The following is a 27,335-nucleotide window of genomic DNA, read 5'->3' as shown; positions in this document are numbered from 1 at the left end:
TGGAACATTCTCAAAAGAAGGAACGCACCGGTGAGCTCAGCAACACCAAAAGACCCGGAAGACCACGGAAAACAACTGTGGTGGACGGCTGAAGAATCCTTTCCCTGGTGAAGAAAACACCCTTCACAACAGTTGGCCAGATCAAGAACACTCTCCAGGAGATAGGTGTGTCTGTGTCAAAGTCAACAATCAAGAGAAGACTCCACCAGTGTGAATACAGAGGGTTCACCACAAGATATAAACCATTGGTGAGCCCCAAAAACAGGAAGGCCAGATTAGAGTTTGCCAAACAACATCTAAAAAAGCCTTCACAGTTCTGGAACAACGTCCTATGGACAGATGAGACCAAGATCAACTTGTACCAGAGTGACTGGAAGAGAAGAGTATGGAGACGGAAAAGAACTGCTCATGATCCTAAGCATACCACCTCATCAGTGAAGCATGGTGTTGGAAGTGTCATGGCGTGGGCATGTATGGCTTCCAGTGGAACTGGTTCTCTTGTATTTATTGAGGATGTGACTGCTGACAAAAGCAGCACGATGAAATCTGAAGTGTTTCGGGAAATATTATCTGCTCATATTCAGCCAAATGCCTCAGAACTCATTGGACGGCGCTTCACAGTGCAGATGGACAATGACCTAAAGCATACTGCAAAAGCAACCAAAGAGTTTTTGAAGGGAAAGAAGTGGACTGTTTTGCAATGGCCAAGTCAATCACCTGACCTGAATCCGATTGAGCATGCATTTCACTTGCTGAAAACAAAACTGAAGGGAAAATGCCCCAGGAACAAGCAGGAACTGAAGACTGTTGCAGTAGAGGCCTGGCAGAGCATCACCAGGGATGAAACCCAACGTCTGGTGTTGTCTATGTGTTCCAGACTTCAGGCTGTAATTGACTGCAAATGATTTGCAATCAAGTATTGAAAAGTATAAGTTTGATGTATGGTTCTTATTCTGCCCCATTACTTTTGGTCCCTTAACAAGTGGGAGGCACGTATGCAAACTGTTGTAATTCCTACACCGTTCACCTGATTTGGATGAAAATACCCTCAAATAAAAGCCGACAGTCTGCAGTTAAAGCACATCTTGTTCGTTTCATTTGATATCCATTGTGGTGGTGTATAGAGCCAAAAATGTTAGCATTGTATCAATGTCCCAATATTTATGGACCTGACTGTACAACTATTAATGGTGTATTGTTAAATGTGTAAAGTATGTGATGTAGCATTTTTGGGCTGTTACTATTCCTGCAGCATCGCTGCATGTTGCCTAAAGATTCTCCAGAAAAGACGACGAACAGCAACTGGCGGCTGAAGAAAAAACTTGACAAGATGTTGAAAGATTTGCCTTCTATAGAACCTGACGGTAAGGTTTTAACACTGACTGATACTAGATATAGTATCAGCTACACCTCTAAACTATGGACGCACTGGTATAACTGCCTCTCTCTTGTTTTTTTTAATGTCACCTTTGTATATTTTTCTTTGTACTTTTTGGACCACGGACCTGTAATAAAGGTTACTTACTTACTTAACATTTAAACCAGACTGTATATAATTCTGTCTCATGGATGCTTTTGTTTATAGTTACAGATAAGTCGCCAGTTATTATAGATCATGAGAATGGAATCATCTACAGCCCTGCTTTGAAAAGGTCCAACTACATGGCACAGCGCTTGAGAGACATGAAAGACAAGCATGAAAACATTTCACCTACATGTAAGAGCAAGTCCAAGTGCAGCACTTGGTTAAGTGATGAATGGGAAGATTTATTTTCATTGCATTTGAAATGACATTTTAATCATATGTTTCTTTCTTTCAGCCTCACAAATGGCAGCAAGCTGTTCACCCACTGAGCAGACGCCTTCTCTTGGGAGCTCACCCACTGTCTTCAAGTTTCAACGTAAGAAATCATGGCGGGGTCTAGTTGTCGTAGAGATTTCCCCTTTGCAGCATGTTTTGAAGAGGTCCTTCACTGAGAAACAATTTTTTACTTATTATTTTTGAAAATGGTCGGTCACTCTTGAGTTTAACGTGCAGGCAGAAAATAAAAATTGTGTCCTACACTTATCTCCTGCATTAGCTTCAGATAGAAAATAAATGGTGAACATCTAGGATTTGAAAAGCCTGACAGATCTACATGAAGCTTTCGCTTTGACTAGCCCTTCTTGACTCGTGACGGGGAAGGCCATTTTTGGTTTAGCACAGATGTTCTACCAGAGAACATCTCTACTGGTAGAAGCTAACTGTTAGCATTAGCAACTCTTTCAGGCTTGCATTATTTGTGGAGATAAAACATCAGCATTGCAAAGCCAATGGAGTCAGTGGTAGAGTTGCATTGTTGTTTTCCAATCTGAGGCAAGATGTCCAAATATCAGGAAATAAGACTCCAATTCCTGTCGTCTGAAGCTACTTTCTCCTCCAGCTTAATTCTCCGTGCTGAAACTGGTGCACCGGAGCCCTCCACTTCTACTTTGATAACAAGTAACCCTTCACACTGGAAGCATCAGTGGCGTGGAACGGCAGCAGAACGTTACTGCTTCGAATAGAATCCATTAGGTGGAAAGTAACGAATTACATTTACTCACATTACTGTAATTGAGTAGCTTTTTTGTGTTTTTATACTTTTGTAGTCGTTTTGAAAATCTGTACTTTTACTTGAGTATTTTATAAAAAATAATTGTAATTCACTACATTTTAAATCTTATCCGTTACTGAGTAAAAATAAATTGTAGACTTAATAAATTTAAAACATTGCGTGTCGCAGCATCTGAACAGAAAGAGAAACCTGCACGAGCGCCACGTCTAAACCGTGGGGGTGGGGGGTTGGGTACACTTGATAATGAGGACAAACAGCCATTTTTACCGCAGTTTTGCTCAAAAACATCAGTTCTGTCCTTGTGATCCACTCGCTGTTTACCTCCTCTCTCCCTCCTCTCCTGTGGGTTGGAACCCGCACCTTCACGCACCGGTGTGACGTCATCAGAATTCAGCTCGGTTCGGTAGCCGGACTCGGTTCCGTGTTTGAAATGTGTTTCTCTACCGCTCCGCACGGCAGCGCCAAAATAACGTTTAGCGCTCATAACAAGTGGATTCTCAGTGCTTTGCTCATAAAACAGAAGACCTGCAGGCCTCTGTGAGTTAAAACATCCTGATACTGTTCAGGTGTAAACATTGTGCTCCATCCCTGTGTCTGAACTCAGAAGTTGCTTCTTGATGCCACAGACATGTGATGATTTAGCTTGTTTCTTTATTTTACTCCAGAATAAGAGATTAAATTATTACAAAAGTAGTTCAATGTAGTTAAATTAGTCATTAAAGATTCTAACATGTTGCAGTGTGTGTGTGTGTGTGTGTGTGTGTGTGTGTGTGTGTTACACATATAGGACTGCATGAGACAACGTGGTTTCATCAAATCCATGCATCTTATTTCTTGGTTGAAGTAACGGCTCAGGAAAATAACTTGTATTTAATAAACAATGATGTCTCTGCAGTGTTTATGATAATGTTTTATCTTATCTTTGGTCTGGGAGGTGTAACATATCATGATGCAAGCCTTTTAAAACACGTTAAAGTTTTACAAGAGGAGATAAATGCATACATTTAAAGTTCATGTTTGGAGACCAACCTTCACAGTTTGGAGGCTCACGCTGGTGAGGAGACACCGTTACCAGTTCTAGTAACACCTGGGCTCCCAAGGCCTGTTCTGGCAGGATGGACGTTACGGGACGGATTCCAGTTGGATGATTGGAGGATTATTTAGGAGGATTGGAATGAACAAACTGGTTTCAGTGGTGAAGGGTTAAATGAGTGAGTGAACCCACTACCAAGGATGAACTCTGCTAACTTTAAAAGTCAGAGAGGAGCTCTAGGATGGACATGGATAAAGGAACTGTAATGTAGAGGTAAAGTAGGGCACGGCCAACGTTAGCAGCTGTCATACGGTCCATCTGAAATGTTTGAATTTCATTTGGCTTGTTATGTTATGTGACAGGTTAGAGCACAGTCTCATGTTAGAGTTTTGTCATGAAAACATTGAGATACCTCACACACTGATGACATCTAAAAAAGTATATATTTTTCTCAACATACAGAATAATTTTAATCACAATTGAAACCTACAACCCTGGAAAAACTTGTCCGATCATTGTGCACGTCCTGTTCCCACTGACTGGATAGAAATCCCTCCATCAAACTGTGTGTGTGTGCGCGTGTGTGTGCATGCATGCGTGTGTGTGTGTGCGTGCACACACGAGCGAATTGTGAACTGGCATTGTGATTTTGCACTACTTAGATGTAGCCATCCTTACGCTGACAAAAATGTAACTTTTACTTTGAGTACATTTTATTTATGATACTTTTTACTTTTACTTGACTAAACTTTTAGGCAAGTACTTTTACTTGTACTTGAGTAAAAAATGATCAAAGTATTGGTACTCGTACTTAAGTAGGACATTTTAGTACTCTTTCCACCTCTGATTATAATACATGGGGTTGATTCAAACCTGCTGCAATGTTGAAATTTCTGGCGTGTCCCAGAAGTAGCATGCTGCTCCGCAAAAGATAGGATAGTTAGCTGCTTCTGAAATTACACATGCTTTCAGTGTAAAATGTCTGGTGATTTTCAAAATAAAAGTATTGCAGATATTTGATTATATATCTATGTAGATTACATCTATTTGTGTGACCTCACAGCTTATGTACTCCCAGCATCGTTCCAGAAGTGAACAGTTTTTCATGGGTTTAATCTTTTCAGTAGAGAGGAACAATATTATATATATAAACAAACCGTGACCTTTGAAGTCTGAAGTGATCTTGCGAGTCCAGCGAGGAGCACATCGGAGAAGCTGCTCCGCTGCTGAGACTCTTCTGGTGTGTCCTGGTGTGCAGCGAAGCTCGGGCGTAAACCGTTCCGCTGTCGTTCCGCACCGCTGATGCTTCCAGTGTGAAGTAGGGGTTACAAGGTATTCATTCCTACTAGAGACCAGTGCAAATGTATGTAGAATATGAGTGAAGCACCTCTTTTAGAGCTTTGTTGGAAAGTTTTCCTTCTGCAGAAGTCAGGTATGCTTAATCGATAAAAAATATGAGGTAAATTAGTGGTATCTACAAGCGTGTGAAGGTAGTGGTGGTCAGAGGGATTGGTGGTGCAGATGTTTTCTAATTTGGCTTTTTTTGTTTTCTGATATACAGTCAATGACCAATCAGATGATCCTGATGCCTCTCCCGCAGAACTTGGTTGCTCACCTGATAAAGAAGAAGACCCTGATCATCTTGAACATGAATCTTCAAAACCCTGGCTGTCACCTTGTCGCGATTTACCTGAACGGTTTTCAAGTTTTCAGGACTGTCCAGAGTTTGAAAACCAAGGTGACAAAGAAGAAAAACTATCAAAGTCAAGAAGAACTTCCATCAGGATAAAAGCTCAACACTCTCCTAAGTTTGAAAACCAAGAGAACAAAAAAGAAAAAAATAATTTAAAGTCAAGGACTTCAGTCAGAAAACAAGCAAAATTCAAACCTGGAGACTCTTTAAGTAGCCCTATCCTGGATAAAGCTGATGGGAGGAGGGTTTCTCCAAAAGCAAAAAGTCAGTCACTGATAAAATCAGCTAAAAAATTACCTTATAAATGTGAAAATAAGCAGATAATGACTGCAGAAAAGTCATGTACCGATACGAAAGGTCCTGTATCACCCGGTGCTGCATGTCCATCATCAGCAGCCACGTTAGTTGATGCAACCACTGAAATCTCAAAACAAAGTTTTCTTTTAAAGAACACTTTGTTGAGAACACCCAAAACTCACAGAATGTCACTTTCTGCCTTGGTGCGGTCCGGCTCTCTGTGCCGTGAGCAGAAATCGGTTGCCATGGGCTCCACTGGTGACGATGCTGCCGATGTGTTTGAAGATTATTTCTGTCCAGCCAATAACAAGAGGCTTCTTCTACCTAATCTACCTGAGAGCAGCATTCAGATACCCTTTGAGTTGGACTCTGCCACAAAGAAAAGAAAAGAAAAGCGACGTGAAAGCTGCAGTTCCAGCACTAAAAAACTGAAATTAGAAATAAGTAGTCCAAGCATTAATCATCCGTCTCAGACGAGCAGAAAGAATCTTTCACAACACGATGTTCCAGATTCTCTTCCAGCACTCGATAGTCAAAGTGTGAACGAAAGGCAAAGACAAAGCACCAGTAAACGTGATGCAGGAAAACACAGACCATCATCATCATCATCATCAGGACAACCACCATCACAAACGGAGGATATCTCAGAACTGGAGCCGCAGAAAAATTCTGATTTTCCCATTTTTTCTCATACTGCAGGAAGTGAGTAAGAAAACCAGAAACCAGATGCTGTAGTAGTCACAAAGAACATTTTTATTATTATGAACTGTAAAAAGCAAAAAAATGCCTTTGAAATGTATTAATTGTAAAAGTAAATATATGAGAACAGTGAATATTCTCTTAACCTGTTAATGGTTCTTGAGCCTTCCAGTTAATTTCAAAGGTGAATTTAAAATTTTAGATGTTCCAATAAAGGTTTCTAATAAAAATTAAGTCTTTGATTTTAAATTTTCATCTAAAAAATAGATTTTTGTTGTTTAATTTACCTATAATTTTAGCAATGATTATTTATCATTTAGTGTTGAGTTTGGGGTTCTCATTGTGCCCACCCAAAATATTCAGCCGTATTAGTTCCTTTGAACAATAAATAATAATAACGTGCATTTTTAATAGATTTTTCCACAAATTAAGGAAGTTAAACCTTCCACAGCTTAAAGAGTCACAAGATCCTGTCACTCAAAGGCTGAAACATTCAGGTCCTTCTCAGAGTTGTGTTTTTTTTTTCTCCTCCAGAATTTTATTTTTAAGAATTTTGTATTGTTACCTGGATTATTTTTCACATTTCGAGGGAAGTTTGTTGACTTACCTGAGTGTGAGGAAGTGTAGTGTTTTAAGATTTTTATTATTAATATCGAGTATTGTTTTTGAAGCATTAGCAATCATGTTTTTTTTCTGTCATTCTGAATTATGGAAATAATTTTATTTAATTTAAAGTCACACCTGTGTGAGTCTGGCTGTGTCGTAATGTGGTGGTGAAACTCGAAAAAGTAGTATATGTGCAAAACTTCACTTATTTCAGTAACATACTGGGTACAAATGCATGATTATATTTGTTCAGATGTCTGATGTTTCTTTATTTAAAATCCTTGTTTTACTGATTTCATGATATTTTGAATTATGGGTTTACATGAACTGTAACCCATAATCTTGACAATTATAACATGAAATATCTGACAGCATGCAATTTGTATCTCATATATTAGTTTTACCTTCCAAGTTGAACTATATTACTTTTGCATGATACTCTTAATTTTTCGAGTTTTACTTGTTTAGTCATGCAAGAACAGCTAAAACAAGCAAATAAAAACAGTCACAGCTGCGTGATGTCTGGAGTGACACTCCCACAGCTCTACTCTATTTTAAATTGTTTGTCTTGTTTTCATATGTAGGTGGAGGAAATGAATGTTTGGTTGCAGCTGGTTTCACAGAGATCCCCTCCGAATTTGGAGAGAATCATAATAAGCAAGTCAGCTTGAGGCGTCAGAAGATGGTTACCAAAACAAAGGTAAATAGATTTCCCCCCTCTCTCATACGCTAATTCGATGCATTTTACGTTAATATTTGGCTATTGATAAAGTTACAGAAACATTGATGGGATTGCATCGACATGTTTGGTTTAAATTGAGTGTGATAGTAGATGAATTTGATTTATTTTACTCCCAGCATATTCAGCACTCTTTATTTATTTATTCCCAAAAGTTTTACGCAACTCACTTTAGAGATGTAGAGGAAACGTACACAGTAAGGGATTAAATGTTACACACAGTTATATCAACTGGTTCTACTACCCTAGTAATATACATTTACTTTTACCATAACAACATATAGCAATGTACATTATTCTTTGCATTAAAGCAAATAAGTTTAGTGGAACCAGTTGATTTGGAGTGTAGTTAAAAAAAAAAAAGATTGTTTCTGTGACATAAGCAGTTAAAGTAGTAAACGAGGCATCACCTGTGTTTTTTTAAGCCTTTGTAAGGATTTCCTTCTTCAGGTCACACATGCTTCACTGGCTGAAAGCGTTTGATGAATGCAGACACGGGTTGCTGCCTGCTCCTGAGGGTTTCCTGTGTTATGGCTGTGCGATAGTAGCGTAGCTTCCTTGCTTGTGAAACGCACCTGCATCTCTGTTTTCGTTACTGGTAACCTCAACAAGCCAAACACCATGTGACATCCCTCAGGGAAACGTACTTGTTAACCTTTTTTTTTTGTCATAAATAACGTGTTTTTTGTGTCTTATTATGTATTTACATCAGACTTGACACTGTTAAACAAAACTTGTGGCAAAAAATGTTCTCAGATTACACATGTTGAACACAATCTGAATAAGATTAGTTTGGTTCCAGCAGGGTGTAAATTGAGTCTTTTTTTAGAAGAGACAAGATAGCTTTAAGAACCCTAAGAAGGCGCTATACAAATACAGCCATTTACCATATTTATAGCACATTTCCCACACAAGTAATTCAACACATGATCATGACACCACCCTCCGCCAAGGTGTAAAATGCATTCACAAGTCCACCGTTGCGTCAGTAAAAGCTTGGCAGCATGAATGCAGCATAATTCCTGCATCAACATGCCGCCACGGTGTGTCTAATGAACGCGCCGTGGCGACAGTATTACAAAGATTTGCTGGCAAGGTGTGTCTTCTAAAAAGGGTTGTAGTCCCTCCAGCGTTGTCCTGGGTCTGCCCGGGAAACTTCGCCAGGTAGGCGTCCAGGGGCATCCTAACCAAATGCCAGAGCCACCTCAACTGGCTCCTCTTGATGTGGAGGAGCAGCGGATCTGCTCTGAGCCTCTCCCGGATGACCGAGCTTCTCACCCTATCTCTAAAGGAGAGCCCAGACACCCTGCAGAGAAAACTCATTTCGGCCGCCTTTATCCGCAATCTCATTCTTTACGTATTAAAATAAAAATGAAAAGATCTCTCTCGAGATAAAAATTACAAGGCACTTCATAGGAACAACAAATTTAAAATATAAAAGGTATTTTTTTAATGATTAAAAATTATGGTTAAAATGAGAAAAATATGTGACTAAAAATTTAAGGAAAGAGAAAATGAATAAGAAAGAGGGAAATCAGTGGATCCCAGTAAAGGTGGAGTTGATCATGCAAAAGCCAGCCTGAACAGGTGAGTTTTCAGCTGCTCTTAAAGGAGACCACTGAGTCCACTGATCTCAGGCTCAGGGGAGAGAGCAGCCAGTGAAGTGGGTGAATTTTGACAATTAGGTCAGAAGCCGAGAACAGGCATTCTGAACCACCTGCAGACAGTTCAGGGATGTTTTGCTCAGAAAAGTGAAAAGCAAGTTGCAGTAGTCTAAGCGTGAGGAGATGAAGGTTAAACTTTGAAGACTAAAACTAGAAAGCAGAACTTCAATAAGACATTACGTAAAAGGTCTGGTGACTAGTGGTAGTACTTTGAGTGGGTAAGAAGGCTAACCAATGAAAACATAGATTAAATGTGTAAGGTGACAAAACTAAAGCAGTAAAAATGCACAAAAACACTGAAACTAGAAAACAAACAGAATTTCAATAAAAGATTGAGTAGAAAGTGTTCTTATCTCGATGGAGTTCATTTACACCCCTCTTTTTTATTGTTGTCATGGTAACCGCTTTGTGATCAGGGATAAGTAAAAGAAATTTACAGGTCCTGGAGAGTTACGTCTAGTTATTTTGTAACCCAACAGGCCATTACACATCCCGCTGCTGGAGAAATGTAGGTCAGCTACTTCTGAAGAGGTCTTCGATTTCTTCCGATTACACACTGTTTGTTTGTTTGGTTGAGTCCAACCTATGTTTTTTCTTTGCTCAGTAATGATCTATAGCTCCAAAACCTCCCGGAGATAAATTTTTTAATCATAATTCTTGGCAACAAACATGAAGGTCAGGATTTTTAAGAGAAATGAGGGCAACCAAAATCTCCTAATTCATTTTGTCACTGAAGCTGTGTGATTCAGGTATATCATTTGGAAATGTAAGGGTGTTTAAGCAGTAAGGAGCCAGTGCACTAAATCTGGCAATGACATCACGCCTCGTGATTAGCAGAGATTAAAGAATGACATTTTTCTCCATTATTGTCTAAAGCGTGTCTGTTCAGTGTGCACGTACTTGCAGTCATAAAGGAGAGCCAGTCATACAGAGAAGAATTTCCTTCATTTGTGCTGAGGGTGTTTATGTTCAAAGGCCGTGCCGCATTTCACACCAGCTTCTGGTCGCAGGCTGGTTTTGTGCAGCTTGTTCTCTTGTGCCTGATTGCCGTGCCGCTGCCAGAACATGTCCAGAGCGTGGGACACGCCAGTCCAAGGTCCCCTCTAGGTTTGATTTCAAAACAAGCTGCATCTGTCATCACGTATTTACAACCAAGAGGAATGTTTATTTATTTGTTTTTTGCCTTTAAAACAATAAAAAACTAAAACACCAAACCATCCTTTGGAGAAAAGAGTGTGCCTGTACAACAAAGAAGGAGCAACAGCTTAGCCCTGATGTTATCAGTGTCATTTGGTCAGTGACGTTTGAACTTTCCTCGTCAGGAATAATGTGATATTTAACGGGCGTAGGTGTGGCTCGTGGACTGTTTTGGCACCTTTGTGCTCAGCAGGCCTTAACCCCTGACTTCCAGCTGGTAGAGCAGATATCAAAGTGTGGCAGGAAAAGACCTTGTGGTCCTGTTTGCAACTGTCGCTGAGGTGTTTGGGTTGATGATAGGTTTCTGTATGTGGGCCAAAGTATGTCGCACATTCACGGTTTTAATGGTTTAGATGTTTGAATTTGTTTTATTCTCTTAGAAATTCTGCACTGGTGAAGCTCCAACCAAGATACAAATGTGCAAATAAACAAAGGGTGTGGTGTATTAATTAGTTTGTTCTACCACATTTTGTTTTTTATAAATACATTTTGTATATTTGATACAAGCTCTGCGTCGTGTTCTTTGTTGCAGGCTATGAGGACACTGGTTATGACGAGCATGCCCTCAGAGTAAGTTTGTAAACGTCTGCTAGATGTTTATTAATTTCATACCTCACAGTTTTACCACATTATTGGATGTTTTTGTACCTTTTCCACCTCTCATAGGAAGCAGAACACTGTGGTTCAGGTGGTGAAAGCACTGGGTGGTTTTTCAATTGTCGACCGAGTGTGTGAGAGCACAACTCACGTGGTGTCTGGGGGACACAGGCGGACGCTCAACATCCTGTTGGGCATAGCGCGTGGCTGCTGGATCCTCTCTTTTGAATGGGTATGGGGTGGTTGTAAATGTTTAGACACTTCCACAAGAAAAAGATGTTTTGAACATAATAAAATTAATAATGCGTTATTTTGATTTTGTTTTCTTGGTCAGATCCTCTGGTGTTTGGAGCAAAGCCACTGGATTCCAGAGGAGCCGTATGAACTTTCAGAACAATTCCCCGCTGCACAGGTAATAGTCATTCATAATTTAATTAAGTAGTGAGCATCCAGGAACATTACATAGATCAAACGTCATCATAATAGTCATTTTAATATGCGCTATCAAATAATGCACACATATATTTTGATTTCATTACTTTATTAACAAGGTTAACAATCAATCAAAGCTTTATTTATAAAGCGCCTTCCGCGAGCGACCCTGTCGGGAAGCCCAAGGCGCTGAACATGGCGCTGAACAATGACGTGAAATTTAAATTTCAAGCAAAAACTACAGGATTATGTTCTTGATCTTGCTGTCATTGCATTAACTCATTTTACTGCCAGCCGTTTCCTGATCAGTAAAGCCCATCACTGCCAGTGTTTTTCAGTGTTTTTACTGTTCTTTTAAGCGTCGCAGAACGTTGCGCACTAGGATGATGTCAATGCCAAAACAACCTAAACAAAGAGTAGACTCACCTCTTACATCATGAAGAATCTGCACGCTTCGAGCGTGATCCGTTCTTTCGTAATCCGTTGTCGAATTGTGATCGGCAGAAGCTTTTCCGGTTCGCGCCTCACTTTTTTTTACAGCAGCGGCCCAAAATGATCTCCTAACACATGAATTTTCTGCTTCCTGATCAGAGGTGTCAAATAACGAAGTACAAATACTTCGTTACCTTACTTAAGTAGATATTTTGGTTATTTATACTTTACTGGAGTAATTATTTTTTTAGCCTACTTTATACTTCTACTCCCTTACATTTTCACACAATTATCGGTACTTTCTACTCCTTACTTTTAAAAAATAACTAGCTGCCCTGACATGCGAGCAACTTAAAGGGCCGCATACCTTTTCTGCCCTGGCTGGTGCCCTAAATGATATCCACACAGAATTCAACAGAGAGAAGATCGTTCTCACCACAACTGACAACGGCTCAAACTTCCTGAAAGCCTTCAGAGTTTATGGGCAGACTGACAACGACAGCCATCCTGAATCTGAAGGGGAGAGTAATGAAGAAGAAGAAGATGATGGTGGCCAAAAAGATGATGATGAAGAGGAGGAGGAAAGCATTGAGAGTGTTGAATTTGTTGATGCTGGAGCCCTGTTGGATGAAGATGACTGCATGGAATACCTGCTACCCAAACACCATCGCTGCACCTGCCACCTCCTCAACTTAAGGTGCTTTTATAGGACACACCATGCCGGCATATCAGCGTAATATTACCGCAATGGTATGTCTATAAACGCGCCATGCCGGCATGGCGTTGCGCAAATATTGCGGCATTCGTTCTGCCTCGCTTGGTAGTAATATTGCCACATCAGCCCCTCGCCTCTTACGGCTAAACGTGTATCAGGCTCGTTAATCCCTTTGGAGCAACTGCAAAAGAGGGTGGTCGCGTTAGTCATGTGTACTGCGCGCTGAGTGCCGGACAGAAGGAAAGCCGGCTGGATGGATGCGGAGACCGTGGAGCTTTTGGCCGTGCGAGCGGACAAACAGATTAGTCGCCTTTTTACGGGGATGGTGAGAGACAGCCAGCTGTTCGACAGAGTGGTAAACACTGGCTGAGTGGGGGCGTCAAGCGAGATAAAAAGCAGGTCACATCAAAGCTAAAGGTCCTGAAAAATAAATTTCATCAGTCTGACGTGTCTTCCATCTGACGCTGAATGCGGTTCCCTGTACGTCACATTCGGGGGGTGGGGCAGCGACCTCCCTATATCCCGTCTTGGTTGGGGAGGTGCCTGATGGCAGTATATTCTAGCTTCAGCTTTGCTACTATAAATGCCAAAATCCTCCCCAGGGAGCTGCGGCAAATCCCGTTTTGAAAATGCTATGGTCCTGTAAAAACAGCTTTAGTGTCCACAGTAGAGGCTTCAAAAGCAGAGGTCAACCCATTGTACTAGCAAGTGTCAAGGTCCACATTTGCCAAATGCTTTAGCCTGTGGAACAAAAGTTCAAGATCAACCACAGCATCTGAAGTAATTGAAGACCACTGCAATCTCCAACTTGTCAGGCTTGTTTCTACAAGGTTATTGTTTTACCTAAATTATATGGCCAGATTATTGCCAAAACACACCCTTATTAACTAGTATGTTCATATAGCTACTGTCTTTGACATATATATATATATATTTCATAAGTGTTTTTCCTAAATTATAAAATGATGAAATTAGCAACACAAAATGTAATCATAATGAAATATTAACTTAAAATAGATAATAACTGACAAATTGAAAAGAAACACAGATTTAGACCACTTAAAGTTTATTGCGTTCACTGGAAGAAAAGTATCAAAATGCATGAATTGGTCTAAAGAGATAAAAATAGACTGAGTGCATTAATCACAAACATTTTAATAAACATAAGCTCTTTGTGTAGTGATTATTGATTTCCAACATCAGAAACAGAAAAGGCTGCTAAAGATTTACAGTCTAACGATCTCAAAGCCAAATTTTTACACCATTTCTGACTGAATGAATGAGTAGGTAAAGCAGAATATATTAGTTTAAATCTCCAAATTATTAGTGCAATGACCTCAGTAGCTCAGAAACAGATCTCCTTCCTATATTATAATATTAAATAATCAACCCTAATGTACATATAAATTAAACATCAAATGTTCATACCATCTGTGGAATAAAACTTTGAATCCTAGGTGAAACCTTTTTCTGTGGCATTTACATTTAAAATATTTAACAGGAAATTTTTCCGTGGCTCATAACAATAACTTCTGACTAGTTTATTAAGTTGTACCATTCTCCATGATCCTCAGCTGTTATTTTTGCTTAAATAGAGGTGTAAAAAAAGCATTTTTTGAAGCGCTTTGGTCGCATCAAGAAGTATTTCCTTTTTTTGGTGAAGTTGTTCGTTGAGCAGAGTTTGTTCCCTGGCGCTGTGTCAGAGAGAGCCGGAGAAGTTTGTCGGTCTGATCATCATTGCAGTTGACTTCAGAGAGTAGCCCGAGCCTTTCCAGTAGTACCATTTGATTCCATTGAAGCGATTGGAGTTCTGGCCATTTTGGTAATAAATCCCATTTAGATTGGACGGACCACAGGCGTCGAACCACCAGCCTGGAACATCAAAATGTAGTTTTTGTCACAAATTTGCAAAGCATTTTGTTTTGCCAACTAGAAGTTGATTTGTGTGGTTTTCCTCCTAAAACATTTTGCTACACCGCAAAAGAATTATTCACCTTCACATGCTCATTTTTTATTTTAAAATTTCAGTTTCCTATCCCGTCAAACCAGATGCCATTGTGCTTTCTTCACTGGGTCGGTGCCACTAAAGTCCCGACTGTGTTTGATTTGTCCGTGGTTTTTCTGAACCCCCATGGGAAAAAAAAAGATGGAGTTACGCCTTTTCATCATCTGAGGCTGACTTGGCAGACCCCATTACTGAGAGTAACGAACGTCTGGCAGTAGAGTCACTTTCAAGGGAATGGTGCAGGGCTTTTTAGCTTCAAGAGGACAGGGGAAAAAAAACTCTGTTCCCAGGCTATTAATGTCAGCTATTGTCAGTTCTGAATTCCCCAATGAGCTGATCAGTGATTAAGTCGGAGCTAATTGTGCTCTTTTGACTTAGCTACAAAAGCACAGTGCTCGTTAAAATGTCCTTGAAGAATTTAGAGTCAAGTGCCAGGATTTACAATAGTTTTTTTTTTCCTGTCAGCATTTGGAAAACTAATTGACAAAAAAAAAAGCCTGGTTTTTACTTGCAGGATTTTCAAAATAAAAGGTTGTTTACATTAAAATGTGTTTCTTACCTCCTGTTGTCAGCTGTGAGCATTTGCAAACACATTTGTCATTGTCTGCATCCTTTGTACTGAAACCACTTCCTGGCTGCCCGATACTGCTTATTTTGCCTGCCGTTCCGCTGAAGCCTTTAAGGTGTATCCTGTAGAATGGAAAAGAAAAAATGAAGGAAGAGGAGGAGGAAGTCTTGATTGCTGTTTCTCAAAAGGAGAGACCCAATTCACTATATTGAATAAAACATGTATTTGAATCATGCATATTACTTTTTACTAATTCTATTCATATTTTTTGTATTTTTTTCTGTTTAACAACCATTTATGAATATTGTGTTTTAGTGAGTTAGTTTCTGACGACGTATTTATTTTTGAACCAACTCCCTCAAGATCAAGTTTGTCCTATTTCAATGTTTGGACATGCAGGTCTTATTGTTTCAAAGACACTCAAGCTGAATGTGAGACATTTTGTCCATTTCCTATTTTTCATTCACTGACTAGTTCTTTTGGATTTTCTTTGGGCCAGTGCCAGAACATTGTTCCCAGATTCTGCATAGTCATGTTTTCCCAAAACATACTATTCCGAGAAATTCCACAGCATGTTTGCTGGTAGCTAGGGGTTGTATGAACTAGTCGACTAGTCGACTTCACTGCTCTGTAGTGCCTTTTTATGCCTTTCAGCGACTAGTCGCTGTCACGTGATAATGAGCGACAAGATGCAGTCCTCGGAAAAGACAGCAGGTGACGAGCTCCTGCGCATCGGGAGGCAACGCGCTGTGCCAGAGCGTCACTACTGACACCCGTGGTAAAACGGACATTTAACCAAATTGTGACGTTTACCCTCTTGCAATTTAACCTACCCCTCACCCCCATCCTAATCTTAACCAGCGTGCGCATGCTAAGCTCTGATCGTTGACACGCTCCAGACATCTGCGTCCTGAGCACGGCCACAGTAACATTATCAAATTAGGTGTCGCCACCTCAAAAACAAATTTCTAACACGCGACCATTCATGTCGACTCATTTCCTTTTATGTTTTCTGTCTTTTATTTGTGCCTGATGCGTTTCGCTGCTGTGGAGCGGGGCGCATCACCTGTTTTGTCCTCCGGTGACTCACCTCACCGATGCGGCCGGCGAGCAGCGCGCACCCCGCTGTTTTTGTGGTCGGTAGATCTTTTAGAACGGCAGTTCAAAGGTAACTCATAAGGTGAATATATATGAAGGCAGGCAGCAGTTTTTCTTTAGGATTGAGAGGAGACGCAGGAAGATAATAAGCAGGCAGGACAGAAAAATAGTCAAATAAAACAAGTTAGTTTTTGTACCTGGTGGTTGCAACAAACAGACACCATTGAAGGTAATCAGAAGTGAGGAACAGAAAATGAAATAATTATTTTAATGTTTAGAGCAGCAGGAACTCTGAGAGGCTGCAGGTGCACTGCACATGGGGAGGGGGGAGAGAGCTGAAGTGGAGCAGTATAGATGCAGAAACTACCGCTGTTAAAAGAGATGTGTTTAACTTTGAAAATGTGGGCGCAATTTTAATTGTCAAAAACTCCAGCGAACCTCCCCCCCGGCGCCACTTCAGGTGTATGATGTCATCAACGACTAGTCAAAGTCGACTCGATTTTCATTACTTGACAGTCGACTTTAAAAAAAATTAAGTCGTGCAACCCCTACTGGTAGCTGGTGTAGTCTAAAGCATTTGGTCTTTAATTTATTGAAAATTATTGGGTTTTTATATAAATAATATTTTTCCAATTTTGTGAAACAGGGCCTGTCATGGTGATAAAATGTAGTTCATCCGAGGATGTTTTTATTTCCCCTAACTTAAGAATTCTTTCTGAACCTTAAAACAATTACATGAATTCTTTAGAATGATTGAAAATAGTGACTTTTTACAATTTGCCTTACCAATAATGCTTGGTTGAAATTGTCAACAATATTTAATATGTGGATACTTCAAAGCTCTGTAGTGAGGAAGGTATCATCTACAGAGCAGCATCTTAGTTGTACTAATTTGCGTTCCATGAGCTTTACTTGAAGCTACGATTAAACAAAATGCTTATTACTTTGCAATTGACACGGTTATTACTAGGAGTTTTTCTTTGATGCTGCCAAAAGTGCGTACTTGTAATTTTGTTCTTCGTTGTCGAGAAAGAACTCATCGTATTGGGAGAAGGCCGAGTTTCCCTCCCAGTCACTCAGCTGGATCCTCAGCTTGTGAGGCTTTTGGTTAGTCAGTTTGGAGACAAATTCATTTCCCAGCCAGAATTCACCCGAAGGTTCTCCAAACCCCTGAAAAGACACAAAGGAGATGTGTAGTGAAACCTACAATCAAAATCAACATTTTCACTTTAATGGACCAGAAATCTGTCTTTCCAGCATGGTATTGACCCATTTGGCATTGGCTGTGCTTACTTTTTGGATTCATCTCCATCCTTTTATGATGCCACATTAAAGGCAGAGTTTTAGATGCGCTGACTGAAAGAATAAATATGCTGTGATTGATTCATCCTCCTGAATGATTGAAAATAGCTGAAATCATTGAGGCTTCAACCTGCAGGAAGCCTGCGCTGATATTTTCATCAACATTTTGCTTCGATTTTGGATTGTGTTTGAAAACGACCACGTTGATTGAGTAGAATTACCAGGCCTGGAAAACATGGTCCTGATGTAAATCTGCTCCCTGGTTTATGCATTTGTAGTGACAACCGTAGCCTAGGTTATTTTATTCTAAGGGAAAAATTTCTTTCAACTTGATTGCCCCAACCTTTTTGTACTCTTGCCACGTACGGTGAAAGTCAACACGGCCCTCAAAGCGTTTTTGTAGTACGGTCCAGCCACCTCCTTCTGTCTCCATGTCACAGAAAGCCTTCAGACAGAAAGGAAGAAAGAAATGGGAGTTGCTGAATACTTTTTGGGAACAGAATTGGAAAGGAAATTTGAAGCTGTTAAGTTCCTGTTGACACCAAAACATTTTTATTTATTTTGTCCTTGTTGCTCCATTGAACTACCCTACTTTACCTTAACCTCCAGGGTGGTGTTGGGCACTGTGAGGGTGTAGACTCCACTGTGGGTGTTCCCTGACTTGTAGACGGCAGCACAGTCCAAAAACAGGGTTGGCGTGTCCTGCATCATGACGGTATTAGTTTCTGCATAAGAAATAGACGTTTTTTTTAACATCCTATGTTTCTCAGGCACTTAGTATTTTTTCATTTAAATCTTTATAAATATCTAATAGAGCTTATTACTTTCCTTTGTTGATTTATGTTATTTTAAGTAAACATGCATTTAGCAGTGTCAGTGTCATCAGTCTACTCTAAAGTAAATAGCTTGGAATTTTGAATATGTAACCCTGGTTATTTTTTATACTGCCGACACTTTAGTCACTTTTATTCACATACTCAGTGATTTCTACATTTTAAACTGTGCATACTGTATATTTTATCCATATTTTACTGCCTTTTTACTTCTTCTTATTGCCTGTTTATTCACAGTTCTTAACTCCAACGTCATGCTGCTCCGCTGTTATTTTAATTGCCCCTCGGAGATAAATAAAGTTTTTCTGGTTGGTGTGGTTAGTTTTGATCAGACCAAAAAATGTTGAGGGGTAATATATTCACACAAGTGACATTAAGACTTTTGTGGGACAGACGTGCACTACGTGGAGCAATCCACCAATTACAATTGCTCTTACTCAGTTTGTGGAAGCAGACCACGAGGTGTTCGTGTGAGACTTTGTAGTTTTTTGAACGCTGTTGGCTGATGCTTCAGTTAACTAAACACTGGGCCGCAACTGGTTTGAGCTAGCACACGTGAGAATCCAAGACAGTACTCATGACCTATATGGTAATATATTACAATTTAGCCTCAGCAGAAGAAGTGTCTCTTCACTTGTTGGATCAGTAAGATGATTAACCTAATACGAGAATGCTAACAGGAAATTTAGAAAAATTTCAACAGTGAAATACGTAGGATTGTGGACAAAAACACTTGTAGAGTAACTAATTTATTGGAGGACACTGGTAGAACCCTTGTGGATGTAAAAAGTGTTTATCAGTGGTTGTATCTTTGATTAGCATATATCATTGTAATAACAATCCTGGTTTTTCTGTGATTTTTACATAGAAAAAGTGGCAAAATAAACACCGATTTGACATAAAAGTTTGTATTCTCCCATTGAAGTGACTAATTTTATAGGCATAAAAAATATTGCTCATAAAAAAGATTGGCGAAAGAGTCGGACTGTTGCTCATGATGGTGGATAAATTCGTCCAATCGCCCAACCTTAGACAACACCAGCTACATTGCTTCTCAACCCCACTATCCTGCACCGTGTTATCATTGTCACATACCCAAACAAATATTGTGTTTTGAACTTCCTCCTTTCATCCTCTTGGAACACATACGCAAAAGGCAACGAGATGAAAACAAACATCAGTGTGTTATGTCGGCTAACTTTTAGTTATCGAAACAATATGATGTGTTAAGAAAACATTGACATTAACCCATATTGATGCTGATATGTCATGTATCCCTACTTAAAAGTTTTTTTTAGCAGCTGTCTATAAATTAGACACTTCTATGACAACTTATTTTAAACATAGACTATCTAAAAATGGTCATACCTTTTTTTCTAAGTGAGTTTGGGTTTTAGCTTCCATGTTAGGTTTTAGTTTGATAAGACTGTTAGGGATGGTTTTAACTCACCTTCAGCAGATCCAGCAGATAACGTGTAAATGAGGTTATTCACTGTTTCCATCAGCTCCTGTTGCTGGTTGTGTAGAACAGAGTTGTTGGTGGAGACTTTCAGCAGCTGCTGCTCCATCTCTCCTATGATGGCAGTCTGCCTCAGGATTAAAGTCTGAAGCTGCTCCTTTTCTTCTTGGAGTGCCTTTAGCTCCACTACTCTCTGGTCCTCCATCTCCTGCACTTTTTTTTCCAGGAGACTAAAGAGAAGCAGAGTCTAACTCAATGCTTTTTACTGTTAGTGATCACAAAAAAAGTAAAGACTGATATGACATTCTCACCTGTTTTTATCATTCAGTTTGTTGATTTGATTTGTTTGGACAATGAGTTGTTTTTCCAAATTGTTGGTTGACAAGGAATTTTCTAGGAGTTGACGCTCAAGTCGAGTTGTTTGATGGATTACCTAAAAATCAAATCCTTTTAGCGGAAATTAGCATGAAATTGTAAAAGAAGACCTCAATAGGATCTGTTTCTGCACACACGTTTTACTTTTAGCTGATAACAGGATGCATTCTGTGCTAACAGAGATCTGATCCACTGTGGACACAACATAAAAAATCTAAAGTGCTATAACATTTTAAAAACTACATCCTAAATGATTTAGCACATTTTGTTCTTGTCTTGCATTTAATGGTCAAGCTGAATATATAAGCACGGTTTGCAGGATAAGATAACAAATTTGCAAAATGGAAAAAAGCACAGGAAAGAACAACCCCATTATAATACCCCAGACATACCTGGACAGGGGAAAATCACTAAAACACACATATTTTAAAGCACCAATGTATTGAACTAAACTCGGGTTGTTGACCTTTCCGCTGTTTTTCCTGTTCGGAGGAACTGAACTCAGCAAAACGCAGGTTGTTTACATGGATCCTCGCTGTGTGTCTCCAATGGAGCTGTTGATGTCTTTGAACAGACGGATGTGTGATTGTGACAAACTGATAGACCGTTTCTCTGGGAATACGAGTGTGCTAATAACAGGAAATGCTGTACAGTTGGCTCACATAGGGTCATTGACGTGTAGCCTCAATAATAAACTGAAGCTATTATGGCTTTTTTCCCCGCTGATTATTTTTTCAATATTTTGACGCTGCATTATTCTTCCTGGAGTACCACAATTTAGCGTACATGGAACAAAACACCTTAAGATTTACTCGTGTGTTTGCTTTTCTGATGTTATACCAAAGAAAAACCTAAAAGGCATAACGTCTAGCCTCACCTGTGTCTCCACATTAGTGAGTTTTCTTGTTTGCTCTGCAGTTTGACTCAGCAAGTTTGCACCAATTTCAATCATAGTAGCTGTGTGGTTGTGGACTGCAGCCTGCTGGAACTGAACAATGTCCTGCTTCATGCTGTCCTGGATGTAGTTTTCTAACTGCAAAACACAAAAACATAAAAAAACGTGTTAGCCTGAGACAGCTGTGAAGATTTATTGTCGTCGTCGTCGTCGTCTTCCTCCGCTTATCCGGGTCCGGGTCGCGGGGGCAGCATCCCAACTAGGGAGCTCCAGGCCGTCCTCTCCCCGGCCTTGTCCACCATCTCCTCCGGCAGGACCCCAAGGCGTTCCCGGACCAGATTGGAGATGTAACCTCTCCAACGTGTCCTGGGTCGACCCGGGGGCCTTCTGCCGGCAGGACATGCCCGAAACACCTCCCCGGGGAGGCGTCCAGGAGGCATCCTGACCAGATGCCCAAACCACCTCAACTGGCTCCTTTCGATCCGGAGGAGCAGCGGTTCTACTCCGAGTCCCTCCCGAATGTCCGAGCTCCTCACCCTATCTCTAAGGCTGAGCCCGGCCACCCTACGGAGGAAACTCATTTCGGCCGCTTGTATCCGCGATCTCGTTCTTTCGGTCATTACCCAAAGCTCATGACCATAGGTGAGGATTGGGACGTAGATCGACCGGTAAATCGAGAGCCTGGCTTTCTGGCTCAGCTCCCTCTTCCCCACGACAGATCGGCTCAGCGTCCGCATCACTGCAGACGCCGAACCAATCCGCCTGTCGATCTCCCGATCCCTCCTACCCTCACTCGTGAACAAGACCCCGAGATACTTAAACTCCTCCACTTGAGGTAGGACCTCTCCCCCGACCCGGAGGTGGCAAGCCACCCTTTTCCGGTCGAGAACCATGGTCTCAGATTTGGAGGTGCTGATCCTCATCCCAGCCGCTTCACATTCGGCCGCGAACCTACCCAGCAAGAGCTGAAGGTCAGAGCTGGATGAAGCTAGGAGGACCACATCATCCGCAAAAAGCAGAGACGAGATTCTCCTGCCACCAAACTCGACACACTCCACACCACGGCTGCGTCTAGAAATTCTGTCCATAAAAGTGATGAACAGAACCGGTGACAAAGGGCAGCCCTGGCGGAGTCCAACCCTCACTGGGAACAGGTCCGACTTACTACCGGCTATGCGGACCAAACTCACGCTCCTCTGGTAAAGGGACTGAATGGCCCTTAACAGAAAGCCACCCACCCCATACTCCTGGAGCGTCCCCCACAGGGTGCCCCTGGGGACACGGTCATAAGCCTTCTCCAAATCCACAAAGCACATGTGGATTGGTTGGGCAAACTCCCATGCCCCCTCCATCACCCTTGCAAGGGTATAGAGCTGGTCCACAGTTCCACGGCCAGGACGAAAACCACATTGCTCCTCCTCTATCTGAGATTCAACTATCGATCGGACCCTCCTCTCCAGTACCTTGGCGTAGACCTTTCCAGGGAGGCTGAGGAGTGTGTTCCCCCTATAGTTGGAACACACCCTCAGGTCACCCTTCTTAAAGATGGGGACCACCACCCCGGTCTGCCACTCCCTAGGAACTGCCCCCGATGACCACGCAATGTTGTAGAGACGTGTCAACCATGACAGCCCTACAACATCCATAGCCTTGAGATACCCAGGACGAACCTCATCCGCCCCCGGGGCTCCGCCGCTGTGTAGTTGTTTGACTACCTCAGCAACTTCTGCCCCCGAGATCGGACAGTCCATCCCCAGGCCTCCCAGCTCTGGTTCCTCCTCGGAATGCGCATTGGTGGGGTTGAGGAGCTCCTCAAAGTATTCCTTCCACCGTCCGACTATAGCCTCAGTTGACGTCAGCAGCTCCCCATCCCCACTGTAAACAGTGTGAGCGAGTTGCTGCCTTCCTCTCCTGAGGCGCCGGACGGTTTGCCAGCACCTCTTTGGAGCCGATCGATCGTCTTTCTCCATGGCCTCACCAAACTCCTTTATTGATTAAGGTGAAGTCCTTATTCACTATTCAGACAGTGTGAGGTCCATGCTTTCATCTGTTCAAACTCTCTCTTATTGATTGCCCTGAGGTCTACTCAGTTCCTGACAAATTATACTTAAAATAAATGTCTTTTCAGCTTAATTGTATTTAAGGTATAATGCTAAAACTGGCTTTAGCAAAACAAAAGTACATTTTAAAGCTTAAAGTAGTGGATTACTCGTTTAATCAATACATTTGCAGTAGTCTCTAGAAGGCATCAAGGCACAAAAAAGCCCACAAAGGAGTTTTATTTCCTGATATTTGGACATCTTGCTCTGTATTGGATAACAGCATCGCAACTCTACCAGTGACTTGCAACGCTGATGTTTTATCTCCACAAATAACACAAGCCTGAAGGAGTTCTGCTGTGAAGTGAAGTTGCTAATGCTAACAGTTAGCTTAAACTAGCCGAGCTGTTTGCTGTTGATTTCCTGGACGTTAAAACAACAACCTTTCCCGACGTGAGTCAAGATCAGTGAGTCCATGAATGCTAATTCACAGTGTGATGTAGATCTGTCAGGCTTTTCAAATCCTTGTGTCTCACCGTGTATTTTCTATTAGAAGCTAATGCCGGAGATAAGTGTAGGAGGCTATTCTCATGTTCAGCCTGCATGAAAAACTTGGAGTAGAAGATTATAATCAAAAAAATATTTAAGAAATGTGTTTTTTCAGTCAACCACTCATTTAAAAGACATTTATTCTAAGAAGAATTTGTAAGTAACTGAGAGGTTTTCCGAGTGGTCAATGAGAAGCTAGCCTTGGCAACACAAAAGCTAGTCTTTTAGTTGGTAAAAATAGGATACTATTCCAAAGTGAAGCAATTTATCCAAATAAAAAAAGGAGCTGAAATGCCTCATTTACAAGGTCATGACATTTAATGGAATGTTTACACGTTGGGTAGTCAATTACCTTTTTTCTCAAATATTTAATATGAAACATTGATAAATCGTGTTTAAACAATGTTAAAAAGTGTAAAATAATAAAGTGCAATTATTGTTCTCGTCTACCTTACAGAACAGCCAGATTTAGACTGAAACTAATCATTAAGTTATTTCCTGCATGGTGTTCCTGAGTGGCAATCAGGTCACACGACTTGTAAACAGGATGGAAGTGTTGAGTGAGGAGTTACATCCTTCATTTCAGCCTTACTGCTGAGCAACTGGAACCCAGTGTCCTTTTGTGTCCATTTCACCGACATCCATGTTACTAAATTACTGGGTTTTGTTTTTCAGCCTCAAACATTATTAATATGTAACAATTCTAACTACTTGGTCCTTTTTTATTTATGTCGTTGAGTCTCCTAGAAGGCATGTGTCAGATCATTTTTTGTTGCTGTACCATGACAATTACAATATTTTTTATTGGTGCGTTCATAAATGTAGTCGAGTATCCTTTTCTTCACGTGTGTGTTGTTTATACTTTGTGTACACACAGATGTGTGGAGCATTATCTGAAATGTTGGCAGGATGTCTGATTGACAGTCAGTGATTTAATCAGTTGTTTACTCTGAGTGCCTGAAAAGCGTCGGTGAGGAATGACGGAGTTCCTTGTTCATGACAGATTTATTTATTTATTTTGCTATCAGGAACTGTTGAAGTGTAATTTTAGAAATTAGTTGGGTTTTTGTTGTTGATTATCTGAAATGAGGTGCATCAGTGCTCAGAAAATGTTTCCCTGTGAATCAGTGGGAGGGTTTGTTTGTGTGTGTGTGTGTGTGTGACAGCGGTGAGCAACTCTTTCATCCATCCATTGATTCTCATCCAGCGGTCCACTCCTGTAGAAAGGAGGTTAATAACCTCTGTGAGCCACTTCATTGATTAAGCCAGGCCTAATGTATCCATTCATTCATCAGTTGGTACTTTTTACCACCTTAATGCTCCCCAGGGTCTCATGTGCTGAATCACTTGACAGTTTGCAGATGGTACATTTCACTTTCTGGACCATTTCATTAATAAATCATATATTATGTTAAAAATCAAATGATAATGAGATTCATGCTAAACTGGAATTATCACACCTGTATTTAGAAATGTGGCTTTCTTATTGAAGGTCACTTGCTCACCCACTTTCCTGAATCACATTAAAACAACTGATGCTTCTCAATTTTTTTTTTTTTTGGGCCTCGCTGAAGCTTGATGCCAGACATAATGAGGAGTCTGTTTCATACTCGGCTGCCATCAGTCACGTTGACTGTGCCTTATGGCAAAGTTATGTTAATTTAGTTGAAAAAAAACCATTACTGTCATAACAAAACACAGTAAGGTAATGTTATGTAGCAATATGTAGCAAATGAGAAAAGCATATGTTCTGAAACGTAAGGATGTGGAAATGCAGCATCTCTCTCTGCCATTTTTATTAGTTTTTGTAGAATATGAGCATTACTTTTTAAAATAAAAGATATGAATTTAAATAATCAGACACGTTTTTCTCCTCCCTCACCAAAAACAATCTTCATAGGAGTCAGAATTGGTTTTATATGAAATATGAGATATATGGAGCCTGTTAGTGCAATAAAAAAGGCTTGATTTTGGTTTTGAGCAGTTGCATGTCTCCATCACAACTTGTTTGAGTCTGAGTGAAGCTGTAAATCGTTTTTGACTCATTAGTGTGAAGTACCAGTCCTCTGGTTTGGATGAGCAATGGTTCAGCATCAACCCACATGTGGACGCCTGCTATGTCTCTAATCAGCAATAAAACCCTTGATAGTTTAATCTGATTAACAGGTTCCTCACCGATGCTCAGCTTATTTACAGTTAGAGTCCACCATCTCCATCCATCTGTCAGTTCAGATGATCAAAGGTTTGAATAAAAAAAAACGTGGCTGGTGTTGGCTATTACATTTTCCCTTAGTAACACTGACATCACTAATAAAACCGTCATTAGCGGAGGACTACGGTGAGGTGGAACTCAGGTTTACCTTCAGCAGCCACTGTGTGTTGTTCTCCATGCTGATCTCCAGTTGCTCCAGCCTCTGGATTGACTCGTTGTCTGTGGGTCCATCTTTCTGATCTGGATAGTTGAAGTAGTTCTGGCTTTGGCAGTTTTCCTGCTCTGGCAGGAGAAAGGTGTAGCTGCATGGGCCGTTTTGGATCTGATATTGTCTCTTCTCAGCAGCAATAGCTGTTGTTCCCAGACCGAGGCAGAAACTTAAAATGATTAAGTCCACGTTTAGCATCCTCATAGCTTTTTACACTAGAGTTAATAGAGATGGGATGGATTGAAATCTGTCTTAGTGGTTGATATCTCTCCTCAACGGCATTCAAGTGTAAATATCTCAGTGCAGATTCCTTTTTAATACCTCTCATTAGTAGGTGGAGTAAAAAGCCATCAGGAATTAGCGCGTCCTCAGTAGTGGTGCCAGGCTTGCATGTGCTCGCCTTTCATCAGTCCTCCCAGCCACTTGCTAAAGTGGTTTAAACTCGCTAACTCTGAGGTTAAACCACTCCCCCAGCCACCCACCCACCCGTCAGCATGGCCAGTCACTGTGAAGAGATGTGAAGTGGAGATTCCTTTCAGTTCACACCAAACAACACACAGAAGCTGATGCACAAATTACACATCCTCTGCTATATCCTCTACAACACCCACGTGTTGTTGTCTGCTCCGGTGGAACAGCTACTCAGGATGTCGCTGTCCACGTTCAGCACACTCTTTGATGGTAGCCGTGTCTCTCCCATTCATTTAAATTCATCTTCCCAGACTACATATAACACACGGGGCTTGAATGGGAGATTCAAAGAATAAGGAGTATCTCTTTCCTCACTCTTCCTGCTTTGTCCTTGTTGGAAATTACATCATTTCTTGCATCAGACTTTAATGTTTTTTAATATTAAAATGTCACAAGTATATCCTATTTTTTGTTCCTCATTCATCAAATTTAGTTTCAGCTGAAAATATCTTATATTTCAAATGAATCCATCCTAACGTGTTTATTAATCGGCTTGTCTGGTCTTTCCTTTTCCCAGTTTTGTTACACACCTAAAAAACCTAAGAAAATAGCAAATCACATCCATTTTGTCACAGTTAATCTGAAATGTGAATTACAGTTGTCAATATTTAGATTTTAAT

General features: G+C 40.7%; 2 protein-coding genes across 3 annotated transcripts in view; one reads left to right on the top strand and one right to left on the bottom strand.

Annotated features, from left to right (window-relative positions):
- The window catches only part of mcph1 (microcephalin 1), a 36,771-nt gene that overhangs the window by 2,095 nt on the left and 7,341 nt on the right, over positions 1-27,335 (top strand). The window contains exons 6-13 of one of the 2 annotated variants that reach the window (XM_054750005.2): positions 1,253-1,364; positions 1,586-1,717; positions 1,821-1,901; positions 5,192-6,322; positions 7,510-7,625; positions 11,058-11,095; positions 11,192-11,354; positions 11,457-11,534. In XM_054750005.2, coding sequence (XP_054605980.2) covers positions 1,253-1,364; positions 1,586-1,717; positions 1,821-1,901; positions 5,192-6,322; positions 7,510-7,625; positions 11,058-11,095; positions 11,192-11,354; positions 11,457-11,534 — 1,851 coding nt within the window. The remainder of the gene's footprint in view (positions 1-1,252; positions 1,365-1,585; positions 1,718-1,820; positions 1,902-5,191; positions 6,323-7,509; positions 7,626-11,057; positions 11,096-11,191; positions 11,355-11,456; positions 11,535-27,335) is intronic. The other variant, XR_008565656.2, reaches the window with a different exon arrangement.
- On the bottom strand, positions 14,187-26,593 carry angpt2a (angiopoietin 2a). Its single transcript, XM_015975343.3, has 9 exons — positions 26,185-26,593; positions 21,219-21,374; positions 20,278-20,399; positions 19,958-20,196; positions 18,272-18,399; positions 18,018-18,119; positions 17,376-17,542; positions 15,266-15,396; positions 14,187-14,573 (listed from the first exon to the last, which is right to left on the bottom strand). Exons 1-9 carry the CDS (start codon positions 26,446-26,448, stop codon positions 14,401-14,403), a joined length of 1,482 nt encoding a protein of 493 aa, XP_015830829.1. The 5' UTR covers positions 26,449-26,593; the 3' UTR covers positions 14,187-14,400.

Source organism: Nothobranchius furzeri, chromosome 12 (genome assembly GCF_043380555.1).
Source record: "Nothobranchius furzeri strain GRZ-AD chromosome 12, NfurGRZ-RIMD1, whole genome shotgun sequence".
In the NCBI taxonomy this organism is placed as follows: domain Eukaryota; kingdom Metazoa; phylum Chordata; class Actinopteri; order Cyprinodontiformes; family Nothobranchiidae; genus Nothobranchius; species Nothobranchius furzeri.
The sequence above is the reverse complement of the archived record's forward strand: the minus strand, read 5'-3'. Positions and strand labels throughout refer to the sequence as shown.